General features: G+C 33.8%; 1 protein-coding gene across 2 annotated transcripts in view; it reads left to right on the top strand.

The window, feature by feature from the left end:
- AP1G1 (adaptor related protein complex 1 subunit gamma 1) overlaps positions 1–25686 on the top strand; it is an 89697-nt gene that overhangs the window by 44138 nt on the left and 19873 nt on the right. For both annotated transcript variants that reach the window (XM_057493096.1, XM_057493097.1), the window contains 9 exons: positions 498–701; positions 12605–12729; positions 14889–15030; positions 16578–16674; positions 17891–17967; positions 21258–21353; positions 21864–21944; positions 22137–22235; positions 24681–24736. In XM_057493096.1, coding sequence (XP_057349079.1) covers positions 498–701; positions 12605–12729; positions 14889–15030; positions 16578–16674; positions 17891–17967; positions 21258–21353; positions 21864–21944; positions 22137–22235; positions 24681–24736 — 977 coding nt within the window. The remainder of the gene's footprint in view (positions 1–497; positions 702–12604; positions 12730–14888; positions 15031–16577; positions 16675–17890; positions 17968–21257; positions 21354–21863; positions 21945–22136; positions 22236–24680; positions 24737–25686) is intronic.

Raw genomic sequence — 25686 nt, forward strand, 5'->3', positions numbered from 1 at the left:
TGAGATGACTATTATTTCTTGGAAAGGTATTTAAATTTGATATTTATTCTCTCCTCATCATTTTGTTGATTTGATCTTTGGTTGTGATCATAATCAATATTCATCTGATATGTTGTTAAGCTGTGTTGAGTTTAACAATTGAGCAGAAAATATCTATCTTCTCTAGGGTTAGGCATATACCTTTCCTTATTACTTCAAAGGCTGAATAAAATTTGGGTTGCGTTCTTAAGATTTTTCAGTATTAGTGGTGGACTTTACATATTGTTGTAGTCTGTGTCTTATTTTGCTTAATTTTAATACTTAACATTCTGTTTGTATTTTTTCCAGAAGTTAACTGAGTTGAGGAGATTGTATGTAATACCTTTGCTGAAGCTTTGTATCACTGGACTTTGAAAGTCTTGAGTTCTTAGAAATCAGAAATTTGTGTGGGAAGTTAAGTGAATGATTTTGATAGTAAAAAATGTGAACATTTTTATTTAATGTCTTTCCATATCTAGAGGATGCCAGCCCCCATCCGATTGCGGGAGCTGATCCGGACCATCCGGACAGCCCGAACCCAAGCCGAAGAACGAGAAATGATCCAGAAGGAATGTGCTGCAATCCGGTCATCTTTTAGAGAAGAAGACAATACATACCGATGTCGTAATGTGGCAAAGTTACTATATATGCACATGCTGGGCTACCCTGCTCACTTTGGACAGGTAGGCTGGGGTGAGACCACATCTAGCAAGGGTACTCTCATTTGAATGAGAGTAGCTCAGGGGGAAAAAGTGTCAATCTTTTTCTGTTAGGTAGGATGGATACTTTTGATAGCCTTGTAGTCTGATCAGTGTGGAACTGAGAGTAGAATTCAGAGAGAAAACTACAGACATGGAAGGGCATGATATTGCCATCAAATGCCCTTTCCACTGGGAATCTCACTGTGTGGGTTAGAGTATGTTTTGATGGTGGCAGCTAGTTTACTTCAAGATTAACCAGGATTAACCAGTAGATTGTTTTGTCAGAGAACCTGGACTGTAATGATTATTTAACAAATGTTTGCTAAATGTTTCCCTGAGTATTTTATTTGTGTACAATATTATAAGGAGGAACACTCTTGCCAGACATTTTTAAGTAAAAGAAATTAAGTGGTTGCCAAGTAATGGCATTTAAGGATTTTTGTCATAATTACTCCATATGTTGATTGCTATAACCACTGTGTGGGTCTGCTTCCTAGTTCTCTCCCACACACACATGCATTTTATTTGATATGGTCAGTCTTGGCTTTGGGCATGATATTCTCAGTGTAAGTGCTTTCTTTCCACATTCGTACGTGATAAAGGGGGATTGAATCCCAGAAGGGTATAGAGGATTATTTTTTAATCCTTATTAATACTGTTCAATTTTATTTCACTTAATTTAAGAACTATACTATTTGCTAAATAATCTTTTTACAGAAGATGATAAAATTAAAAGAAATGATGTGCAACAGTAGGAGAAAAATACCACCCATATTTCCATTTTTCAAAGGTAACTGTTGTTAATGTTTTAATATATGTAATTTATCAGGAAAGATGGCCACCAGTTTATCTTCTGTTCAGTTTAGTAACTTTGTTGGAAGGAGATTCCTCCACCCCTGAGTTAAAACAAAAAAGTAACGGGATTGAATTTTATCAGACTGATTTGGGTTAGAAATGGACATGAGTGAGATCATTAGTTCCCCCAAGAAAAATTGAAGTGTTACTATCAGAGAAAAGGAGGACCAAATATTAGGCGGGCAAAAACAATAGCTGTCTCCTATAAATAAACCTGTTACAGGCTTTTCCCACATCGAAAATTGATCCAGGTGGTTATCCATTTAGTGCATGATAGAATGTGTAAAGAAAACAGATGTTCGTATTTTCTTGTTTGATTTTAAGTAGGCACATCAGGTTAGATTTATAGAAACCTGATATGTTGGCTACAAAATTTAAAGGCAAGTCAGAAATAACCACTATTAACATCACGGAAACAGATTTATATATCCCCAAGGACAATCTTTAAATGCAAATTGAATTTAAAATCATAGTATAGATTTAAGATTTCAGTAATACTTCATTTTGTAAAAGAGCTCACTGTCTTTGTAATTTCCAAGATTGATTTCTGTAATATTTTCAAGTAAAGTATACTTTCTAGGTCTATGTAAATGGCCTTTTTGGGGTATTTTGAAACTTAATTATTTGATAAAACATTTAATTATTAGGTGGAAAGTTTCTACTCAAGGAAACTGTACAGATATTTTGGTACAACAAATATTTTTCTGAATGGAAACAGGAATCATAATTTTAAGTCCCTTACTCTGTTTCCTATAGTTAAGTAAGTCATAATCTTAGCTGATCAGTAATTTGGTACACCACCCATCAGAATTTCCTTTATAATATACCGATAAAAAAGTTCATATGTAGATTCTCTCATCTGCAAGTATGAATCACAATGCTATTTTCATTTAATTATGTATAAAAACAGCCACCCTTTAATTGCATTTTATTTGTTAGACCCGCACTGTTACGACAGCTGCTAGTTGTGTAGCCATTGATCTCTTGCAATGTGGCTAGTCCAACTGAGGCAAATATTAAAGGAAAATAAATTTTGGGGTACTTGATGCAATTACTGGAAAGCTTTCAAATATGTTTTGGACAACTTGGGTATGTGACTCAATGAATTGTAAATTTAATGAAATCTAAATACAGTTAAAATATTTTTTGATTGATTTGTAGTGTACAAATTGAAATACGCTGTAAGTGTGAAACGCATACTGTATTTAGAAGCCTTAGTACAAAAGATGTAAAATATCTAATAATTTTTATGTTGGTTATATGCTGAAATGATAAATATTTTAGATATATTGAGTTAAATAAAATTATTAAAACTAATTTCACCTGTTTCTTTTTACTTTTTACTGCAGTATCTAGCATGATGCTGTCCAACAGAAATAAAATAAGAACTAGATGTATAATTTAAAAATTTCTAGTTGCCATTATTTCAAAGTCTTATTTAAATTTCAAGAGTAAAACCTATGAAGTAGGTAATACCTTCATATTATAGATGAGGAAACTGCAATTCACAGTTTAAATGACTTGCTTAAATTCACACAGTTAATAAATATTAGGGAGGGGATTAGACCTCGACCTTGTATAACTCTAAAACTTAACTCATTCTTTCGGGTTACCTTAAATCTGTAAATAATATTTGCATCAAGTTTATTAACTAATTATTTTATTTCTGTCCTGCTATAGAAAGGATTTGAGATGGCTTATGTTACCAGCATCTATTTATTTATTTATTTTATTAAGATAACATTGATATACACTCTTAGGAAGGTTTCACAAAAACAATGTGGTTATTACATTCACTCTTATACCCCATTGCATACCCCATCGCCGTCACTATCCATCAGTATAGTAAGATGCCACAGAGTCCCTATTTGTCTTCTCTGAGCTACACTGTCTTCCCCATGACCCCACACACACCATGTGCACCAACCATGATACCCCACAATCCCCTTCTCCCTCCTTCCCCACTCACCCTCCCCAACCCCTTGCCTTTGGTAACCACTAGTTCCTTCTTTGAGTCTGCGAGTCTGCTGCTGTTTTGTTTCTTCAGTTTTGCTTTGTTTTTATACTCCACAACATGGAGTTGTTATACTCCACAACATGAGGGAAATCATTTGGTATTTGTCTTTCTCTGCCTGACTTATTTCACTGAGCATAATACCTTCTAGCTCCATCTATGTTGTTGCAGATGGTGGGATTTGTTTCTTCCTTATGGCTAAATAGTATTCCATTATGTATATATACCACATCTTCTTTATCCATTCATCTACTGATGGACACTTAGGTTGCTTCCATATCTTGGCTATTGTAAATAGCGCTGTGATAAACATAGGGGTGCATATGTCTTTTTGAATCTGAGAAGTTGCATTCTTAGGGTAAATTCCTAGGAGTGGAATTACCGGGTCAAATGGTATTTCTATTTTTAGTTTTTTGAGGAACTTCCATACTGCTTTCCACAATGTTTGAACTAGTGTACATTCCCACCAGCAGTGTAGGAGGGCCCCCCTTTCTTCTCATCCTCGCCAGCATTTGTTGTTCCTATTCTTTTCTATGTTGGCCATCCTAACTGGTGTAAAGTGATAGCTCATTATGGTTTTAATTTGCATTTCCCTGATAATTAGCGATGTGGAGCATCTTTTCATGTGCCTGTAGGCCATCTGAATTTCTTTGAAGAAGTGTCTGTTCATATCCTCTGCCCATTTTTTAATAGGGTTATTTGCTTTTTGGGTGTTGAGGTGTGTGAGTTCTTTATATGTTTTGGATGTTAACCCCTTGACCAGTATCTATTTAAAAGAGAAAAAGAACAGTGTAAAGTAGGATTTGGGAGAAGGAAGAATTCAAAACACAAGGCTAGTGTAGTTGCTGTTGGTGAGGCAGCTGAGACAAGAAAACATTCAGTTATGAGGTTGTTATTACTAGAATTTAAGAGCACGACTATAGGAACCAGACTACCTAGATGTGAATTCTGGCTTTGTTACTTTACTGTCTGTGTGATTTTGAGCAAGATCCTTAACCTTTCTTCTCCCAGTTTCCTCATCTATAAAATGGGGACAATCCTAACAGGGTCATTATGAAGATTAAATAAATAAATAAATGTTAAATTATTTTGGTTTATACATGGAAAACTCAAATATTACTGATTTTTACTAATTCCTCAAGAATAGTAAAGTTTTTTGAAAAAATTCTCAGAATTCTAAAAGATTTTTTAATATGGGTCTTTTATGTAGGAATCTCTTAATCATGTAAGAAACAATATCCTCAACATTTTTACAACAAAAGTAATGATAGATTTCCTATTGGGTTTCTAACCTTTCACATGTCTGACTTAAGTACAACCCAGAAATAAAGTTGAGTATTTGAGGCGTTGGGTACATTGCTGGAGTAAAGATGGTGGCTCGGGGGCCAAATTCTTCCACAGGTATGTTTTGTTTGTTTTGCAGAGCACTTAAAGTTGTTTTGAATTTGCTGCCAACATATAAAAATCAAGAAACTTCTTACAGAAATCTGGATTTCTAGTTTCTCTTAGAAAAGCAGGGGATTTAACAATGCTGGATCTTCATTTTCACATGGCAGTAGTAGGCTGGTGACATTCTCCTGGCTGGGTTTGCATTGTCTGTCTCTTTCCAATTCCAACCTGGCATGCTCTACACAATTGCCTGTCTACAGTAATCTTCCTCTCTATCAGTGTTGTATAGGACTTCATTTCCTTAGGTTCTCTAAAGTTTTGCAATACTCTCCATAAGGTCTTACATCTTTGGTGAAATTTATTCATAGGTTACTTGGAGCTTTTACTCCTATTGCAAATAGCATCCTTAAAATATTTTACTATTTAAGTTGTTGATATAAAGACATATAATTGATTCTTGTATATTTTTCTACCTAGCAATTACTGAACTTGGTTCTAAGAGTCCCTGTAAACTCCATTGTTCTGTATATGGGCATAGCTCAAAAATACTGCGGGTTGCATTCCAGACCACTGCAATAAAGTGAATGTCATAGTAAAGTCAGTGAATTTTTTCTTTCTCAGTGCATATAAAATTAGGTTCACACTATGTTGTAGTCTGCTAAGTGTGCAGTAGCATTATCTAAAAAACAATGTACATATCTTAATTAAAGAATAGTTATTTGCTCGAGTGCTAACCATCATCTCAGCTTTCAGTGAGTCATAATCATTTTACTGGTAGAGGGTCTTGCCTCGATGTTGAAGGCCGCTAACTGATTAAATGGTGTTTTCTGAAGGTTGCGGTGGCTTTGGCAATTCTTTAAAATAAGACAACAATTACGTTGGCTGCATTGATTGTTTTCTGTTCACTTGAACAGTCAGAGGCCATTGTAGGCTTACTCATTGGCCTAATTTCAGCTTTATTGTATCTCAGGGAAGAGGGAAGCCCCAGGAGAGCCAGAGAAATGGGGAACAGCTGGTTGGTGGAGCAGTCAGAAGACGTATAACATTTTTCAATGAAGTTCACCATCTTACTTGGGCATGGTTCATGGCACCTCAAAGTAATTACAATAATAATATCAAAGATCATTGATCACAGATCACCATAACAAATACAATACTATTGAAAAAGTTTGAAATATTCTGAGATTACCAAATGTGACACAGAGACATGAAGTGAGCAAATGTTGGAAAACTGGTGCCAATAAACTTGCTGTAGGCTGGGTTGCTACAAACCTTCAATTTGTAAAAAGTGCACTATCTGTGAAGGGCAATAAAGCAAAGCAATAAAATGAGGTATGCCTGTAGTTGCTATGATGGTCTGAAAATAATGGCAATTCCCTTCCTTTCCATCCTTAAACGTTTTCTTGTATTTTCTTATTACAAATACAATATTGAGAAGGAGAGTGATAGGAGGCATCTTTATCTTGAGCACACTTAAGCCCAGGTTGTTGTCTCCAAATACCATTTTACCTAAAAGGGCCAGAGTCCATTGGCAAGATGACTGATCCCAAATCTGGGGCAGGAGATACACAAAACAAGCTTGATCTGTCTTACTGTGCCAGAAAACAAGAAAGACTGCAGAGGCCATGTTAAAATAATTCAGTCATCACCAGAAGAGGCTGTTATGCTAAAAAATGAGGTAATTTGAGCATTAATAATAACTGTTCTTACTTGAAACATACCAAGGAAGTTTTATCAGTGAGTTCATAATAATTAAAAACAATAAGCCTTCATTGGTCAACTTTGGCGGATAATGATTCATTATTTTGAAAACTGGTTAAGTAAAAGGAAACATTTATTCTACCTTTCCTTACCAGTAGTTCCTTCTGAAGGAATATTGGTTACCCAAAAGGATATTCAGAAAAGTTGCTCCTTAGAGGAATAGTCCAACTAAGAAATGAAGAAGGAATGAAAGAATTAAAATATTACCATTTTGCAACTCCTGATGATCATCAATGCTGCGAATGTTACAAAAGAGAGACAACCAGGACATAATTATGTGCCTCCTGATGAAAGTTCCCATCACCACCTATGAAGTGTATTTGGTAAATCAAAACAGAAACTGAAAAACCTGAATGATTAAGCCTTATTGTCTTTTTAAAGAGACATTTGAGTGTTCATTTGCAGCATTGTTTCTAAAAAAGAAAACACTGAGGACAATTTATATGTCCACAAAAAGAATAGGTAAATTGTGATATACTCTAAGTAGGATACCAGATAGCAATGAATATGACTGAATTAGAGCTGCTTGTCTGGATGTAATACTCAAGGATGTTGAATGAAAAGAGCAAGAATATGGTATGATACTTACAAAGTTAAAAATATTTAAAAACAATTGTCTCAGTGTGTAGTTAGGACATATGGCATGGCAATGATTAAAAGCAGTTTTGAATTTTGGTTATTTCTGGGATGGAATGAAGGAAATGGAACTGAGATGGACAGAATGAAGGGGTCTTCAATTGAATTTGTAATTTTTCAAATTCAGTTTCAAAATTTATTTCAAAATTTTTGAAATAAAATATGGTAAAATGTTACCTTTCAATAAAACTGGTGGGTCAGAGTGTTATGAGACTTCTGTATATTTTTGTTGAAATTTAGTAGATTATCTCGAGAAAAAAATTGGATGCAATAGGAATGTTAGTGGGTTCTCCCCCACCACCAGAAGAATGAAAAAACAGGCTAGTCTATATAGATTTTATATTGCCAAACTATAGTGGCAATGTAAGAAGCAAGTTTGTTTTTCAAAAGTGTGTGTGTAAGCTAGAAAATTATTTCTTAATATTAAAATGAAATAAAAATAACTTCTTAAAAGGTCTAATCAATCAGTTGCAGGTCATTAATGTTTACACTATTTTAATTGCATATTTTCATCTAGATGGTTGTTCACATAAAGTTCAAATGTAATTTAAATGCAAATGTATGCATTTGTGTGGGAAGTTCTAAAAGCTAATAAAATAGGTGCAGCTTTTTTCTAAAGGGCAACCAGATTAAACATTGTAGAAAGACAATATTCATACTTGCTTCAGAAAAATGTAACAAGGCCAGAAACCTGCTTAAGTTCTTTTTTGAAAAATTGCAATGAAATTCAAAGAAAATTGGAACATTGAGAGTTATCTACAAAAAGTTTATAAAAATTGTCAGGCTTTACCTCATACCTACTCTGTCAGGCTATCCTGGGGGTGACCTGTGTATTCCAGAATGCTCTCACGTGATTTGGGGAACCACCTCTTAAGGCACTAGACTTGTTCCAAAGGGGCCTGATAACTTCAGTCTCTTAGGCTTATTGCTAATAGATGTCTGGAGTGCTTCTCAGAAGACTTCTGAGGCCACTTCAAGGATCAGCTTGAGAAAATTCAAGGATTACCTTGAAGGCAGGGAGTAGGGGACAACTGTTAGGGTTCTCTTCTTGGATATGTCTCAGTTACCTTAGTGATGCGGAAACTGAGGCCCAAGTTGTTGAAATAACTTGTTTAGGTCTCTTAGCTAGAACCAAGATTAGGGAGGCACAGCTCCTAATGCAGAGTGGTTTCTTTCAATTCCACAATACGTTAAGTGAAGAGAGGAATCTTCCACTAATGTTTTCTTGCTGTTTCTAACCTGAATTGGATGCCTTTCCTAACTTGTTTTCATAGTAGCTTATGCATAACGGTCATGGTATATATATATTGTCATACTTTATGATGTATATCCGAATGATGGTTTCCCTCTATGTGCTCTTCTAACTATGTGTAAGTTAGAATGTCTAGTACATTGGTTTGTGCACAGCAGGAGTTTACTAAATTAAAGCAAATTAACATCTCAAAACAATTGGAAAGTAAATATAAAAGCATCAGTAAGGAGCAGAGTTATTGCAATCAACCCTTTGGGATGGGAGGTGGGGGTAGAGGGAGAAGATTGCTGTGGAAAAGCAGGTATATTAATAGTGTCATTGACAAGAAAGAAGTTGACAAGGGAGGAATATGAACTAACTGTCGGCAGAATAAAGCACAGTGACTGTGGGAATCGTGCTGAGATAGGAATGAAAATACTTAAGCTTCTACAGCATCACAGGTAGAATAGCACAATATTTGTTCATTATGAGTTCAAGTTACCTAAAAGAGGCTGATTTTTACCATTTATTGAGTTGTATTTTCAAAGGAGTCTGGTGTTAAATTTTCAGTCTTTTTCATAAAACAATTCCAAGACTTAAATGCTTTTCTGTTATTTTTTGAAATACATGATGTTCAGTTCAGCTTTGTAGAGGGAATAAGTGAGTTCCCTTCCCCCCTCTTTTAAATCACAGTATTCTATTAATATTTTAGGCACAAGTTAGATATAAGTTCCCTTTATCCTACAGTTTTAACTTTTTTCCATCTAGGTCAATATTATTTATCTTTGGAATGGATTACAGTTACAGGTAATCGATGCAAAATCTAAAAGGTACAAAAGGGTATTGATGAAAACTGCTTTCTGTTCTCTTTCAATCACTTAGTTTCCATTATAGGCAACCATTTCTTGGCTGTCCTTCCAGAGATACTTTATACAATCTCCAGACTATGGATATATATATTCTTGCCCACCACCCCGCCCTTTAAAATATATATTGCAACATACTGTTTTCAGATTAGCCCATGTCAGTGTATAAAGAGCTTCCTCCTTTTTTTCTCAGCTTTTTTATACTCATGGTAGTACATCTAGCATAGTATCTATTATATATATGAATCATAATTTATTAAAATGATTATTAATTGACATTTATTCCCAGTCTTAACTGCTTAAAATAGTGCTCCAATTGGATAGTATCCATTATTTTGCAATGTGGGTATATAAATACATACTGTTTAAGTTCCTAAAAGTGGAATTGTTGAGTCAAAGTGTATGTGTATTTATAATTTAGACCAGATATTTCTCACTATAGCTTGTGCCGGTTTATACTCCTGTCACTAATGTCTTCACGCTGTTACGACAGTTCTTTCTTATCTTTGCTAATATAATGAGTCAAAAAGTATTTCAGTATGGTTTTGATTTGCATTTCTTTGTCTTTTCAAATAACTTTATTGAGGCATATTTTGCATATCCTATATAATTCACTCTTTTCAATCATACATTTCAATGAATTTTTAAGTAAATTTACCTATTTGGGTTTGCTTTTTTTTTTTAATGAGATTGAACCCTGTTTTGTATGTTCAAATTATTTTCATTTTTTTTGAGCTGTCCATAATCTTTGTCCATTTTTATATCAAGCTGTTGGTCTTCATAAAAATCAATATGTAGGATCCTATTACGATTTCATGTCTGTGAAATGAGTTCGCAAATATTTCTTCTGAGTTTGACATTTGGCTTTTGGCTTTGCTCATAGAGTTTGGAGTAAAAAGCAGTAGTTATCAGTTACATCTCTGTGATTTTGTGAATATAAAAACTGGACTGTTTACTGTGATCTTAAAGCATATGCTAGATTTGTGGGTTAGCAGTGTTTCAGGTGGGATTTTTAGTTATCTTTATGTGAGAATTAGTCGGACTGGATGAATTTGAGGTTGTTTCCTAAGGAGGGGGATACATTTAATTGATTACCAGTTTTCTTCTGTAACTCACACTAGTGTTGAGTTGTTTTTAGTGACTGATGCTTAAAAATGGATGCCTCCCCTCACATTTACCTGTGCCTCTTTGTATTTGCCTCCAACTTTTTCTTTTTCAACATGTGAAAACTTTGATAACATTCTTAAATGTGAAACCTGGTACATTCTCAGCAGTATTGCTGGCCACTGCCATCTGAGAGTACAGTGTGGTCAGAATAAATCTTTCACTGGAGGATGTATATCAGGTACTGTTTCCAGTCATATAATCTTAGGTTTCCCATCAGATTTGTCACCATCAGGGTTCAAATGCTTATTCTTGATGCAAAGTCACTGTACCAATGGGGAATATTAAAAAGAACCAATTGAAGTTTTTTTGTTTAAATTTTAGTTTTTCTTTTTGCCATTTAGTTTCTAGCTAAGTTTAAGCAAGAATCACAAAAAACAACAAATTGTACCCACCAGTCACTGATGACTTTTAGTGTGACTATCTTAAAACTTGGCCATAAAAAATACATAGTATTAAAGCCTAAGAGTGTGTCCTTCTCATTAGTTTATCTTAACTAAAAATTGTTATTTGTGTAAAACCTGGTGTTTGCCAGAAGAATGATTCAGTAAGGATGATAAAAATTCCTGTGATACCTGATTGTTGGAACATTTTCTTTCACTGCTGAAATATTTATAGAATTATTAAATGGGAAGATTTAAAAACCTTCAGTTTGAAAGAGTAAAGATTTTTCTAAAAACATTTTAGCTCCTGATTTTCTCATTCACCTCAGCAGTAATTTTTCTGCTGGCTTAGTAAAAAGATGATTTTCATTGTCTATTTCAGAAATTGTTTCTTAACATTTAAATTAAATGTATATAAGGAAGGGGAGAGTCATAGGCTTTATCAACCTCAGAAGGGGTTCTTGTTTTCCTTTTGTATCCTGGTTATTTTCCCATGGAGGCTCTTTTCACATGCTGATGGTCATTCCACTGCCTTTAAGTGTTTTTATATGTAGGTAAATTGAGAGAGCAATTTCTAAATAGCTCAAAACAGTTTTATTTGTAAACTCTCTTGCCTCAATTTTACTTTTGAAGTTATAGGCAAATTCACATGGGAAGTAGTCTCATGTGATCTTAGATTCCTGTGTACACAGGTCTGCATTTGAGCCCATTGCCTTGGGATGCAGTGATTCTAAGTGGGAGCATCGTTTGAAAACTCTTCTTGGAGAGTCTAACTCGTATACCTTTGAAGAAATCACTGCTCTAGAGGGAATGTTTGGCCTTTTCCATGGTAGTCAAGACGGAATAATAGAGTATATCAAAGTGATTGTCACGTACAAGAAAGGCTAGGTGGAGAGACAAACTATTTACACAGTCTTTTAACTCTGGGAATTTCTAAAAATTATGTAAAGAAGAAATCGTATAAAATATTTTAAGGCTAATTCCACTCCTGAATTCTCTGTTTTTTTTTTCTTTTTTTAAAAATCTGTATTTGATTCGCAAAACCCTCACCTCTACCACAGTACTTGGTTCAAGCTCTAAATGTAGGACTTTCCACATTATATTAAAGTTAATTATTGTCTGTCTCTTTAGTTGTACATTCCTCGTGTTTATTTTAGGACAGTGTTTGGCACTTGGATGTATTCCAGTTACTGAGTTTTTTTATATTCAGAACAGTAACCAGACCTTAAATACACACATGGGTTAGATGCTCATTTAATACAACCTGGGGATTAAATTAGGAATTGGGTTCATTAGTATCTTATTATAATACTTTGTTAGTTTGGGTGAATCAGTAGAACTGATATAAACTTCACAGATCACTCAGATGGCAAGTATCATAAGACCTTAAGATGATCTATTCTAGAACTTAATTACTGTTATTAAGATATCCCAAGATCTTAAATCTTTGCCTTTTATTTAGGTGGTTTGTTGATACAGGTTATATTTATATATTTTAGTCATCCATTGACTCTCGATTAAAAACACTGCTTTCGTAATTGTGGTAGCAATTTCCTAATTACTTTTTCTTTTTAAAAAATTTGCAGTTGGAGTGCCTCAAGCTTATCGCCTCTCAGAAATTCACAGACAAACGCATTGGCTATTTAGGGGCAATGCTGCTCTTAGATGAAAGACAAGATGTCCATCTCCTCATGACCAACTGTATCAAGAAGTAAGACTTCTCTTTCCTTTTTCTAATAAATACTGTGAACTTCTATGAGAAGAGCTTCTATTTATTGATTTTATATTTACTGTCATATATTTGAATTACTTTTGGTTCTGTAGCTTATATGTAAAGAGGCTAAGCAAAAGATCAAAACTTCTGGAGAGGATAATTTAATTAAGTGAAAGTATTGCTGTACATCTTCAGGTATAGGAACACAATTTAGCAATGAAATAAGTGTTTGGGCCATCACAGAGTAGAAAAAGCATTGGTAAATCTGAGCTTTCTTGTAGTTCCTGGATTTGAATACCATGAATAATGAACTGTTCAGTTTATTGAAGAATTACCAGTGTATTCTGCATAAATACCATTTAAAGGTAAAAAGAGAGGTCTGGTTTGTCAGCTGTCTAATCCAAGTTGCATGGAATTATATTTAGCCCTCTGAATTTTTGTGTAGAAGTCTTTTTTCTCTATTGGGTGATTTACTGATTTACTAGTCCAGTCATGTTTGTTAACTTACAAACCAAAGAATGCTTGTTGTGTGGAGAAATTAGCATTAGCAAGCAGGGAATTAGGACTTTTGCCAGCATCCCTCTGTTAATAAATTTCTGTTATGGAAGTTCTGGTGGCCATATTGTTAAAGGCATTTCTATATTTGACAGAAACTAGAAGCAGGGGGATATAGGTGATCAAATTTGTAGATATTGAACTCATACTTTTCTGTGGTAAATACTGTTCTTTTTAAAATTTTTCCAATGGATAATGGAAAATTCCAAAATAGATATATTGGTTCTATGAACTTAATTTTGGGAGAATCCTGGTTTTTGACCTTGAAATAAATAATAATAATGAAAATACTAAGTTGATTCATTTGTTTAACAAATATTTGTTGTATACTTCTGCATGCCAGGAGCTCTTGTAAGCTCAGGGATGGCAAATGGAAAAAAATGGACAGAAATCCTTGGTATCATGGAGGTTACATTCTAGATGTTTAGCATGATTTTTATACATTTACTTATCTGGACAGACCTCTGAGAGTTTCTTTAATTTTTGTTCTTGCATGCTCTGTTGCCTTTACTACTCAAGCCTTCAGTCACATGCTGGAAATTTGTCAGTTCTACCTAGCAGCAAATTCATATTAGAGAGTTAATACCACTCAAGTATAGGTTTGTAGCTTAATAAAAATTGAAGAACAAGGCACACAGGCAAGGAATAAATCTTTGTGTTTAATTTTAATGAGAGTCAGCCAAACCCCAAGCAGATTTAGAAAAGAGCTGGTAATCTAGGTTGGAAATTGTTCTGGCACTTCAGTCTAAGCTTAGTTAAAGGACTTTGGATAATTCAGTGCGGTGTATTTTTTTTTTTTTAATCTGTTAATGAATGAGTTTTGTGTGTCTGATGAGTTTTATGCTATTTATTACTATAACAGGACATCATAGTGTTCTATCAGTTTTTGTGTTTAATAATGAATGTTTGCCTCATTGTTTGGCTTAGGAAAACTCTAAAGATCTTGGACTTTTAAAAAATTGGATATGATATTTTAAGAGCTTGCATTATCCAGATATTCTTAATCATTGAAAAATAGATGAAAATTTAATAAGTATTCTTGGGAACTAGGAGCCTAAATGGTAAAGCCATAGTTAATATTTAAGCTTCATTTTACAGAAATTTTTATCTTAAACATTCAAATTGGTGAAAAATAGCAAACCTGGCTAATTTACACTTTTTCTAACTTCTTTATTAAAGGTTTTGGTTAATGTATACCCTACCTTTTTTTGTAGTTAATAATTGAGCATTTTAAAGATCTTTTTTAAAGATGTGGTTGTGCTTCATATTTCTATAATTGCCAGTTTTTACTTTCAGTGGTTTGCTGAGATTTTTAAGGTGGGTTGTCTTTAACATCCAACAGATAACATGTTCAATTTCTGGTGCTTTGGCATTTGGGAACATTGAGTTGTAATCCTGTGGGAGGGATTGTCAGTTAGTTTACTGTATATGGTAATTTGTAATAAAGTTAGAATCAATGTTTTTGTAACAAATAAGACTAGTATTTTTCTTAGTGGAGAAATTGTGAATCATTCAGTGCTACCCTTGATAGATTGTGAAGCTCCTTCATGGGAGCACCAGGCAAAGCATGTTCATTTCTACCTTCTTCCTTTCTTTTGCAGTGATCTTAATCACAGTACGCAATATGTTCAGGGGCTAGCACTTTGTACCCTCGGCTGCATGGGCTCCTCAGAGATGTGTAGAGATCTTGCAGGGGAGGTAGAGAAACTCCTGAAAACTTCGAACTCTTACTTGAGAAAAAAGGTAACTTTTAATGATGAAGCCAAATGTCTGTGTTTGGACTAGGGAGTAATAAGGAGATGAGAAGGCAAATTTTTTCATTTTTGAAAGCTATGATGATAACATATCTTTGTACAGTAAAATGTATTTTAAACAACCACATATGAATCAGTATTTATAGATAAAAGTCTGTTTTTTATAGTAATTTTAGAGGTGATTTTTTTATCAAACTCTCCAATTGATAAATAATTGTGAAAACTTTAATTCTTCTGTGAATTCCTCTTTTTTTCAAGGAAATGATTTATAAACAAACAAATATTACTGGATATCCTGATGGTATACCTAATTGCTTCCTAAATTACTTGATTTTAAACAGTATGAAACAAAGTGACAATGAACAGATTTTTATGAATTTATTTCTGACCTAATAATCAGTGCCCATGTCTTTGTACCTGGTGCCTTTGAATCTCTGGAAGTGCAGTTCCATTGGGGCCTAGATAACTGTTAGGTAATGATGTAGAACATACTTCCTGAAATTGGTATATCTAAATGGAGTAGTAATAGATGACAGTGATCTTATTCTCTTATCTGCTTTGACTTGTCGATATAAACATTTTATTATTTTACTGTGCTTGGACCCCAAACCCTTCATAAACAAAGGGTATTAAAATTTAGAACTCCAAGAGATGAGCACATATTATCATCCCATTGGCATTTACCATGCCTCTTTGTGAATGGCTTGAGACAGAGGCTTTGAAAGACCCAAGCTTTTTTCTAGGATCATATGCTAGTAAGTGATGGCTGTGAAACAAAACCAGTCCTTCTCTTCAGGAATGTGTGGGTTGCTCTTGTTCAGAAAGTACAGTAAAACATTCTTGCAGATTAGGGGAAAATTTTTTTTCCTTAAATATAGCATGGGAAGAATTAGCTGAAATTTTTTCTTGCTAATGTATCTAAACTTTTATGTTTCTTAACTCGCTACAAATAGTAGTTTTGGTTACTTAGGATGGGTAGCCAAAATCGGTGATTGAATGTTCCTTTTTCATCAGTGAGCAAACTAAGACCATCTTTTCTTGATTAGAGACTTGCTTTGCTAAGTATCTTTCAAATGATTTTCTTGATGTCAGCAGAGAGTGAGTTGGAGAAGGTATAGGTATTATTAAAAGTAAAAAAAGTAAAGTATCTGCTGCATAGATCTTTATTGCATGATGTTTTTATAAAACCTTTTGGTCATCTTAGAAGAAGGATTATCACAGATGGGAGTCTTTATTTTTTACTTTGCTAAACTCCACGTAAGTTACATTTAACTTGTCTCATAAATTCATGTTAACCACGGCCTAGTCTAGGAGGTTTTTGTCCACTTAGCAATATATGAAAAAGGGACAGATTCTCACTCAGTACATTAATATAAATTGGAAAGTCCTAACCAGCTAATAAAAATTTGATATCAGACTTCCTTCTTATTTTTCTAGTAGGTGAACTAGTAGATAAGGTTTTTATTGCTTTTTTATAAGATTGATTGCCCTGACTGAATAAAAATAATTATTTTGTCCTTTGTATTTTTCTTATAGGCAGCACTGTGTGCTGTTCATGTCATCAGGAAGGTTCCTGAGCTTATGGAGATGTTTTTACCAGCAACAAAAAATTTATTGAATGAAAAGAACCATGGTAATATGATTTGGATGCACTCGTGAAGTACTGAGGGAGAATGGGAAAGAGAAAAGGCTTCAGGCAGCGTTGGCTTCTATCTCAATGTAGTGAAGTTGCCTTTCTACTGTGCTAAGACACTTTTCCAGGAAGGGCTGATGGGTCTAGTCCCTCTTCTACTCTTATATCCTGTTTTTGTAGTTAGAGATTGATTCTTGCAACTAAACTTGTTTTTTTTTAAATCTCTTGGCCTCTTTTAGTATATTAAAAGTACTGCTTAAGTTGCTAATATTCAGTGTAATGTACAAATAACCTATGTTCATGTGTAAAACACTTCGATTTCTTGGCTATTTTATAATAGAATAAAAAGTTATTTCTTTGTTACCTTGTGGTAGGAGTATAAGATTAGTGAGATCCTCTTAGGTTACTTATAGCAGGAATTTGTAATGGGTACTCAGAATATGTTTACATAAAACATGAGAGGAATTAAATTAAATGTAGCTATTCTTTCCCAAACATTTTATTCTTACTTTGAAGTCAGTGAAACAAGGTCTGAGTCAAGAAAATTCATGTGTCCTAAGTGCTAAGAGAAAAAATTGTAAGGTATGTTTAATTTGGTTAGTTCAGTCCTGTGCCCAAAAGGCTCAAAATATACTTGTTGAACAAATGAAAGAAACTTCAGGGTACTTATTTATTATTTAGTGAAAACTGTTGTTGAGATTCTTTTCACTCACTCTGAAACAAGCAAATTCACTTTGTCATCCACAGTTACCTTGGAGTTTTGATACATTATATCTGGAAATTAAAAACCTTATTAAGATTTTTGCCTGTTACCTTGTCTAAAGTCCTAGGAAGATTTTTACTTCTTATAATGTCTATCAGAACTCAACTAAGAACTTATTAAGTATGGAGCATGATACCTAGTTCATATGACAATGAGCATGCCTTTATATCTCTCAGATGGAGAGACACCTGTATTGGTTGTCATTTTTTAGCAGTAGTTTTGGTCACATAATTAAATAAATATTTTGATTTGACTGACTTGACCAGTATTAAATCGTCAGGCATCTATTAAATACCTCCTTTGTATTCATCTTAGTGCTTAGATTCTTTGGGAGAATAAAAACCAAAAGTAGTCACTATCGTTTTGGAATTGACCTTCAGAACTCAAAGCCTTATTCTGTGAGGTTGAATAATACAGCCTCAGTTTTAGTTTTCATTTGCTCTTTTCGTACAGGTGTCCTTCACACATCTGTAGTCCTCCTCACAGAAATGTGTGAGCGAAGCCCAGACATGCTTGCACATTTCAGAAAGGTATGTAACATTCTGTATGCTTCAGCCTTTCTTGTTTGAAAAAATATTTTTCCTGAAAAGTACATGATTTTCTCACAAATTCTCTTTTGAAAGGAAGCTATGGAGCTGAATACAGGACTTAGGCAGCCCTGCTGTGGGGTAGTGCTGGAAGCCAGCTTTAGGCATATAAGAACAGGCAGTAGTACACAGTGTTTCCGTTTCATAACAGAAGTCTTCTCTCACTGTTGGCAGGCACAGCAGTCTCTCATGTGCTCTATCTGCTGTTTTCACATTGAAGTCAGGACATGTAACCTGAGGTCAGATTACAAACAGGAATTGTATGTGTGTGTGTTTTTAAGACAGCTAATTTCATTTTCTTTTTTTTTAAGGTGAAAACTGCAAACTGTAATTTGACATTACTTTTACCTAAAACAGGGTTCCCTGAGGTTCATTTTAAGCTGGTGACTCCGGTGATGGAAGTCTCTAGCTTTCTTTAAGTCCCTTCCCCTCTCCCTCCTTCACAGCATTCAAAAGTGGAAATTTTTGTTTTCTCCATTTATTTTTAGAAAGCAGTAGTAAGGAGGACTCAGGGAAAGACTGTTCTTTGGGTAGTTATATGCATTTAATTTATTTTATAAGGGGCTGATCACCCCATAAATGGGGCTTACTCCATAATTTAGATCTAATAAGGCTCTAATAGAAGTTTTTTTTTGGCCTTTTTTTTTCTTAGATGTTTATGTCTTGATTAAATTATTGTAAAATAGTATGAGGCCCATATCTGTCCCTAATGCTTGCTTTGTATGTTTTGTTCCTGTTGTCTGTTTGGAATCCTGCTGTATGTTAGAATGAAAAGGTAAGAATTAACCCTCTTTTAGATGGTGCATGTTGGCATTAGGTCCTTAGTAGCTTTTGTGTATCCATCCACAAGTGTGGCTTTTAAAAATATACTAATGCTGAAGCTGTGCTTAATACTATGAGTTATTTGTTCTAGCATTTTTGGCTAACTCCTTAGTCTAGTTTTTGTTGTGTCACTTAAACTCCTGACTCCAAAGTCAGCCTTGGATTTCAGTTGCAGCCTCTCCTGAATTGCAAGCCTCCTTCTCTGCCTCTCCTTTATCTTCACTTGAGAAACTTTGAGCAGTTTCCTAGTGGCTTTGGTGATGGAAATACCAGATAGGTTTGGAGCCTTCACACAAAAAGTACTGCTTCTTTTTGAAGTAGATGTTTCAGAGCCATATATGGATGGCCTCATATTTTAAAAATCTCCATATGTACTTCTGAGCTTTCAGTGCAGACGTACAGCTTTTATTTCCCCCTTACCTGCACTTAATCTTGCCTAAAGTTTTGGAATATTAAAAGGATTTTGAGGGAGAGTGGGTGGGCATCAACTGATTTTCATGGCTGCAGCCTTTCCCTTTGTCATCTTATTTTGTCTGTCTTGTCATCAGCTTTAGTAACTTGCATTTTTTGTCTGAAAAATAAAGCTGGGTTCCAAGAATTTATACACTGAACACTTAGATATTTGTGCTCTTTGTCCTAGGGTGATCTTATGTGGTGTGTTAGTTTCTTGGCAGTGAATAAAACAATTTCTGAGTTTAGTAGCCCATGGAAAAAGTACTTCTCCAAGAAATAAATCAGATCTAAAATTAATTAGGGAAATGTATAGCTCAGAAGAGTAACCCATTGGCAAGTATGAAAGTTGAGCTGCTTTTTGTGCAGAGCTTAGTAACTAGATGAATCCTGTTTTATTACATTTTAAAGCAGTTTATAAAATTATATTACTCTTATCTCATATAAATCTGCCTATAGTTGACAGATTTAGTGAGGATTTTGTTAAGAATTTGCAGGTGTCCATACCTTAGATTTGTTTTAATCTTGGAGATGTCTAAATTAGATTTTTGCTTAGGTGATGTATGAATCACATAATTTGGAATTGTTATGGCCAAATTTATTTAAATTCATGCAGATTATGTTCTCTTGTATTTAGAAGTGGCCTTAATATTGTGAAGTTTTGAGTACATACCTTGATCATAACTTGGCTTTTATTTGAATTTTGATCCCCTTTCAGAGTTGGGGAGTAGAGAGGTGACAGAGTCCAAATGTAATGAGAAAAAAGTAATTGAGTTTGCCGCAAAGTTGAGGCTGTTCTGATTGCCTCCAAAAGAGATGCGATTCAGTTCACTTTGTACACTTCTTAATTTTAGGTGATTAGAGTTGTTTGTATAGCTAAACTGAATTTTTAGTTGGAGACAGGAAAGTTCCTAGTGTGACAAACATTTTGGGATAGGGTTTTAGCATTAAGTGATTGATCAGCAGAATGAAATGAATGATAGTATTTAAAGCATCTTAAGTTCAGTATTTAAAGCATCTTTAAGATTAGCTTGGCAGTAAAATTGCCTCTATTATGTGTTTTGATATTTAAAGCATCTTAAGTTCAGTATTTAAAGCATCTTTAAGATTAGCTTGGCAGTAAAATTGCCTCTATTATGTGTTTTGATCTAATGGACAAAGTAAAGGAAGGAAAAGTAGGGAATTCTGACCATAAAAAATGTATAGTTTCATCCGTAAGATAAGGCAAGAAAACAGGCAACAGGTCAATTTGTATAATTAAGTGCTGAACTTAAATTTTACTGAAAATTGTGTCATATAATTTAAGAATAGGGAGAGGAAATTAATTCATGGCTTGGTATTTTCTTCAGGTGAAAGATAATACAATTTTTCATGTGTCTGCCACTTGGTCAATGTTGGAGGCTTTTGTATTTACTGTTGTTAGTTGGAAAAGGATATACAACTAGCTCTATTTTAAGAGGAGAGAATTTCTTTCTCTATTTGAGGTAATATGTTTTAAAACTGTAATTTTAATAAGATCACTAGTATTTTGGGTGTGATAACATTTTATATGCAAATGTTTGAATGGATAAAGACTGAACATGTTTGTGCCATGTAGGTATGTGAAGTTCTATAGAAGTAGAAATGCAATATGCCCCATAGGTGTCTATTTTACTTGGTTCCCATAGGCTTTCTGGGGTTTTATTTTTAATATAAACTGTTATTTTTAGTATCTTTGCATATATAACTCTGGAGTAAAAAGTCTAGTTTGTTTTTAATGTACTTAAAATAGACAATCCTTCCTGAGTTCATGGCCTAAATACTCCTAAGTTATATTTATCAAATAAAACAATATTCAGTATATAGTATCAGTAGAATTTGCTTGGACTCAGTCCCTTGCACCCTTTTTCTAAGCCAAATTACCTACTCATGAGAAATTTTTTGATATTCACTGTTTGGTGATGCATCTTTCTTCCCTGCAGCTTGTGCCCCAATTAGTTCGTATTCTAAAGAACCTCATCATGTCCGGATATTCACCAGAACATGATGTTTCTGGTATCAGTGACCCCTTTTTGCAGGTGAGGTTGAAAGTTTCAGATAAATGATACATGAACTAATATCTTGGGAATAACTTATTTCCCTCCTTTTAAGTTTTTGTTGGGTAGAAATGTGGTAGTTAATTGATAATAACTAATAGTAATTGCTACTAATACTAATAGTTCCAGTAGTTACTTGGAACTAACTACATTAATAAATGGATAGTGACATAATTCCATATTAGATTAATAGACTAAAATTATAGTTATAATAGTAAAAATTATGTACCACATAGAGACTTGACTCACCAATATAATATAACTGCGGGTGGTGGTATCCTTTAGATGTGGAGTGGTGAAGTGTGGGTTGTCTAATAAATTCATTAAGACATAGAAGCATATATGATTTTTCTATAGATAATTTTAAAAATTCTTCTGATTGAATTTTGACCATTTCTAATGGGATCTAAAACTTAAGTTATTTGAATTTCATATCAAGTGAAGGTCTTTTGTGCCAGACATAATTTTTTGACACCATGTTTTACACATTAGGTACGAATTTTGCGGTTATTAAGAATTCTAGGACGAAATGATGATGACTCAAGTGAAGCTATGAATGATATATTAGCACAGGTGAGTAGACCAAACCTGCATTACATTAAATATACATTTAGTATAGCAGAGAGTAGAATAAGTATGGCTATGTGGAGTGATTTTTGTGTTCCTCATTGGTAACTAATCAATCACAAAATGCCTCTTGTTACCTCTGGATATTTTTGGAAGGATTGTTTTATCACTTATGTATTGCCCTCTGTGTCTTTTCAGGTTGCCACTAATACAGAGACTAGTAAAAATGTAGGAAATGCTATTCTTTATGAAACGGTTTTAACTATCATGGATATTAAGTCAGAGAGTGGATTGCGAGTAAGTCTTAATCTTTTCTTCTCCCTAAACATTTCATTTGGAAGAATTGACATGGACGTTAGTATTTTGGAAATGAATTCCATTTGGAAATTACCGTAGGAAAGAATGGTGCAGAATGTATAATGCTGTGTTTTTGGTTATCTGAAGTATCATTTCCTTCATTGAAGGCTTAATAGTAATCATAGTAAAATTTGGAAGATCTTAGGTATAGGTAGGTATATATATTGTTGAGTGAAGGAAACATTTCAGAATAAGCTTTTCCTAGAGCCATGATTTGAGTTCTACTCATCACTTCAAACAAGATAAAACATCATATTTGAGTTAATTTACTGTTCTTTAATTTTTTTGTAATTTAAGAAATAAACACATAAAGTAAAAAAAAAATTTCACACAGTACAAAAGGCATGCAGAAGAGACAATACCTGCCTGTAGCTTTAACATCTAGACTCAGTTCTTCTTCTAGTGGGAAATAATGGTTACCATTTTCTAATGTATTTTTTCAGACTTTTTATCCATATTTAAATGTGCCTGTAAAAGGGTATTTCTTCCCACTTTTAAAAACTTTATCTGAAGTAATTTTAGACTTACAGAACAGTTGCAAAAATAGTTGAGTTCCCATATGTCCTTCACTCAGCTTCTCCAAATATTAACTAACATCTTTCTTGCACGACTATAATGTAATTATGAAATCTAAGACATTAATATTGATGTCATACCACTAACTAACTTACAGACTTTATTCAGATTTCACCAGTTTTTCTACTAACATCCGTTTTCTCTTGCAGGAGGCAATCTTTGATCCCACATTACATTTAATTGTCATGTCTCCTTAGTCTTCTCTGATCTCTAATAGCCCTCTGTCTCCTTGTTTTTCATGACTTTGACACTTTTGAAGAGTACTGATCAGTTACTTTGTAGAATGTCCTTCAGTTTGACTCTGTCTGGTATTTTCTCAAAATTAGATTGAGGCTATGCTTTTTTGGTAAGACTGTGACAGAAGTAATGTGTCCTTCTCAGTATTATATCAGGAAGTACATGTTGTTTATCTCATTGCTGGTGATAATAACCTTGATCACTTAGTTCAGGTGGTATCTGTTCTAATTCCACTCTGAAGTTATTACTTTTCCCTTTATAATTAAAAATGTTTTGGGGAGACACTTTGAGGTTATGCAATATTCTATTCTCCTCAGACTTTTGCATTCTCATGTTAGTATCCATCCAAGGACCTTGTTTGCAGCAGTTATGGGGGTGATGTTCTAATGATACTTTCCTATTTCCCTCATTAAATAATTGGAATTTTTCTCTAAGGAAAATTCTCCCTCATGAATTTATTCTTTCAGTCATTTATTATTAATATTACAATTGCTAGTTCATAGCCTTGTAAGAAACACATTTTCTAAATATGTATAGTACTTGTGTACAGTTCTTTTTGTACTTAACACTCCAGGATCCAAATAACCAAAGTAACTTAGGTTAGTTCTTTTCTCTCCACCTTTCAGACAAAATGGTAACATATATATGGTCCCTCGTCTAACATTTTTTTACCTGACATTTATTATCTTGGAGGTAGTCCATATTCATATATAGAGACCATTCCCATAAAAAAAAAACACTGTGGTAGAATATACATAACATAAAACATGCCATTTTAACTATTTTTTAAGTCTGTAGTTCAGTGACATTAAGTACATTCACTTTGTTGTGCAGCCAGCACTACTATTTATCTTCATAACTTTTTTGTCTTGCCAAACTGAAACTATATACCCATTAAACAGTAACTCCCTGTACCCTTAATCCCTGACAGCCACTGTTCTACTTTCTAACTCTGAATTTGACTGTTTTAGGTACATGATACGAATGGAATCATACAGTACTGTCCTTTTTGTACCTGGCTTATTTCACTAACATGATGTCTTCAAGGTTCATCCATGTTGTAGCATCTGTCAGAATTCATTCTTTTTAATGGTTGCGTAATAATTCCACCAGATATGCCACAGTGTGTTTAGCAAATTTGCTATTAATGAACCTTAGGATGTCTCCTGTCATTTGTTATTATAGATAGTGTTGCAGTAGGTTTTTGTGTATATGTACAGGTATGTTTGTGAGATGAATTCCTAGCAGTGGAATTGCTGAAGCAGAGGATATATTTTTATTTTAAATTTTTAGTTACTGCCAAATTTCCCTCCAATAAAGCTATGCCAGTATTATTCTTCCACTAACAATATGAAAACTTTAAAACACAATCTTCCAACAATTATTACTGAAATAGAATATAATTTTAAGAGTTGCCTTCTGATCTTTTTTTTTTTTTTTTGCCATCATCTATAACTAACAGTTACCACAACTATCACCTTTAAATAGTTTACATCCATCAGAGGCAGGGAGTGATACTTAATATAAATAATTAATTTTCCTAGATTTTTAACCCATGCTATTTCTATTTAGGTCCTAGCCATAAATATTCTGGGTCGTTTCTTATTGAACAATGACAAGAATATTAGGTAAGTCAACTGAAAAATACTTTGTATCCTGGTATAATAAACTCAGTGTTTCCAAGATTGACTTTGCCCAAGATCACACACGTATCAAGTGACATATCTAGAACTGCAACTCAGAATTTTTGTTTTTAGTCTGGTCTTAAAACTACTATTTTGTAAAGAATTTGAGGATTAGCCTTATGATTTAATTTTTGCTCCTATTTATACTGTCAGCATCAGGAGTCAGCAGACTTTTTCTATAAAGTACCAGATGGTCAATATTTTAGCTTCTCTGGGCTTTAGGGTCTCTGTGGCAGCTACTCAACTCTTGTCTCCTGGTGTGAAACTATTCATAAACCATGTAAAGAATGAGTGTGGCTGTGTTCCAATAAAAATTGGTTTGTAAAATCGGATAGCAGAAGACTGTATTTTTTGCAGATAGGCTGCACTTTGCCAACCCCTTCTCTAAATTAAGAAAAATGTAACATTTTAGGTCACAACCTGGAATGTGTTTGTGAACTCTAGCTAGTTTTTTAAAGTAGATGAATTTATCAGTATTATCTTTTATTTTGTTATTTTCTTACATGTAGTATATCCTGCTTGCCCTTTTTTTCTTTTAACTAAGAGAAAACTTTCTTTTTTTATCATGATGAAAAGCGTGAAAAAAAATGTGGAAATAATCACTGTGGTACTCTGAACTATTATCTCCAAAAGAATTTTTAAATATTTAGATTAAAAAAAAATAATATAGGTATACAAAATAGTTATTTGACAATTACATACATATGAAATGCTCACCACAATAAGTGTAGTTGCCATCTGTCATCATACAAAGATACTTCAAAATTATCGTATACCCTATGCTATACTTTTCATCCACATAACATACTTATTTTTTAATTACCTCTTTATCCCCTGCACCTATTTTGCCTCTCCTCCAGCTTGATGCCCCTTTGGGAACTACCAGTTTGTTC

The sequence above is a fragment of the Manis pentadactyla genome, chromosome 15 (assembly GCF_030020395.1).
Source record: "Manis pentadactyla isolate mManPen7 chromosome 15, mManPen7.hap1, whole genome shotgun sequence".
Lineage (NCBI taxonomy): Eukaryota > Metazoa > Chordata > Mammalia > Pholidota > Manidae > Manis > Manis pentadactyla.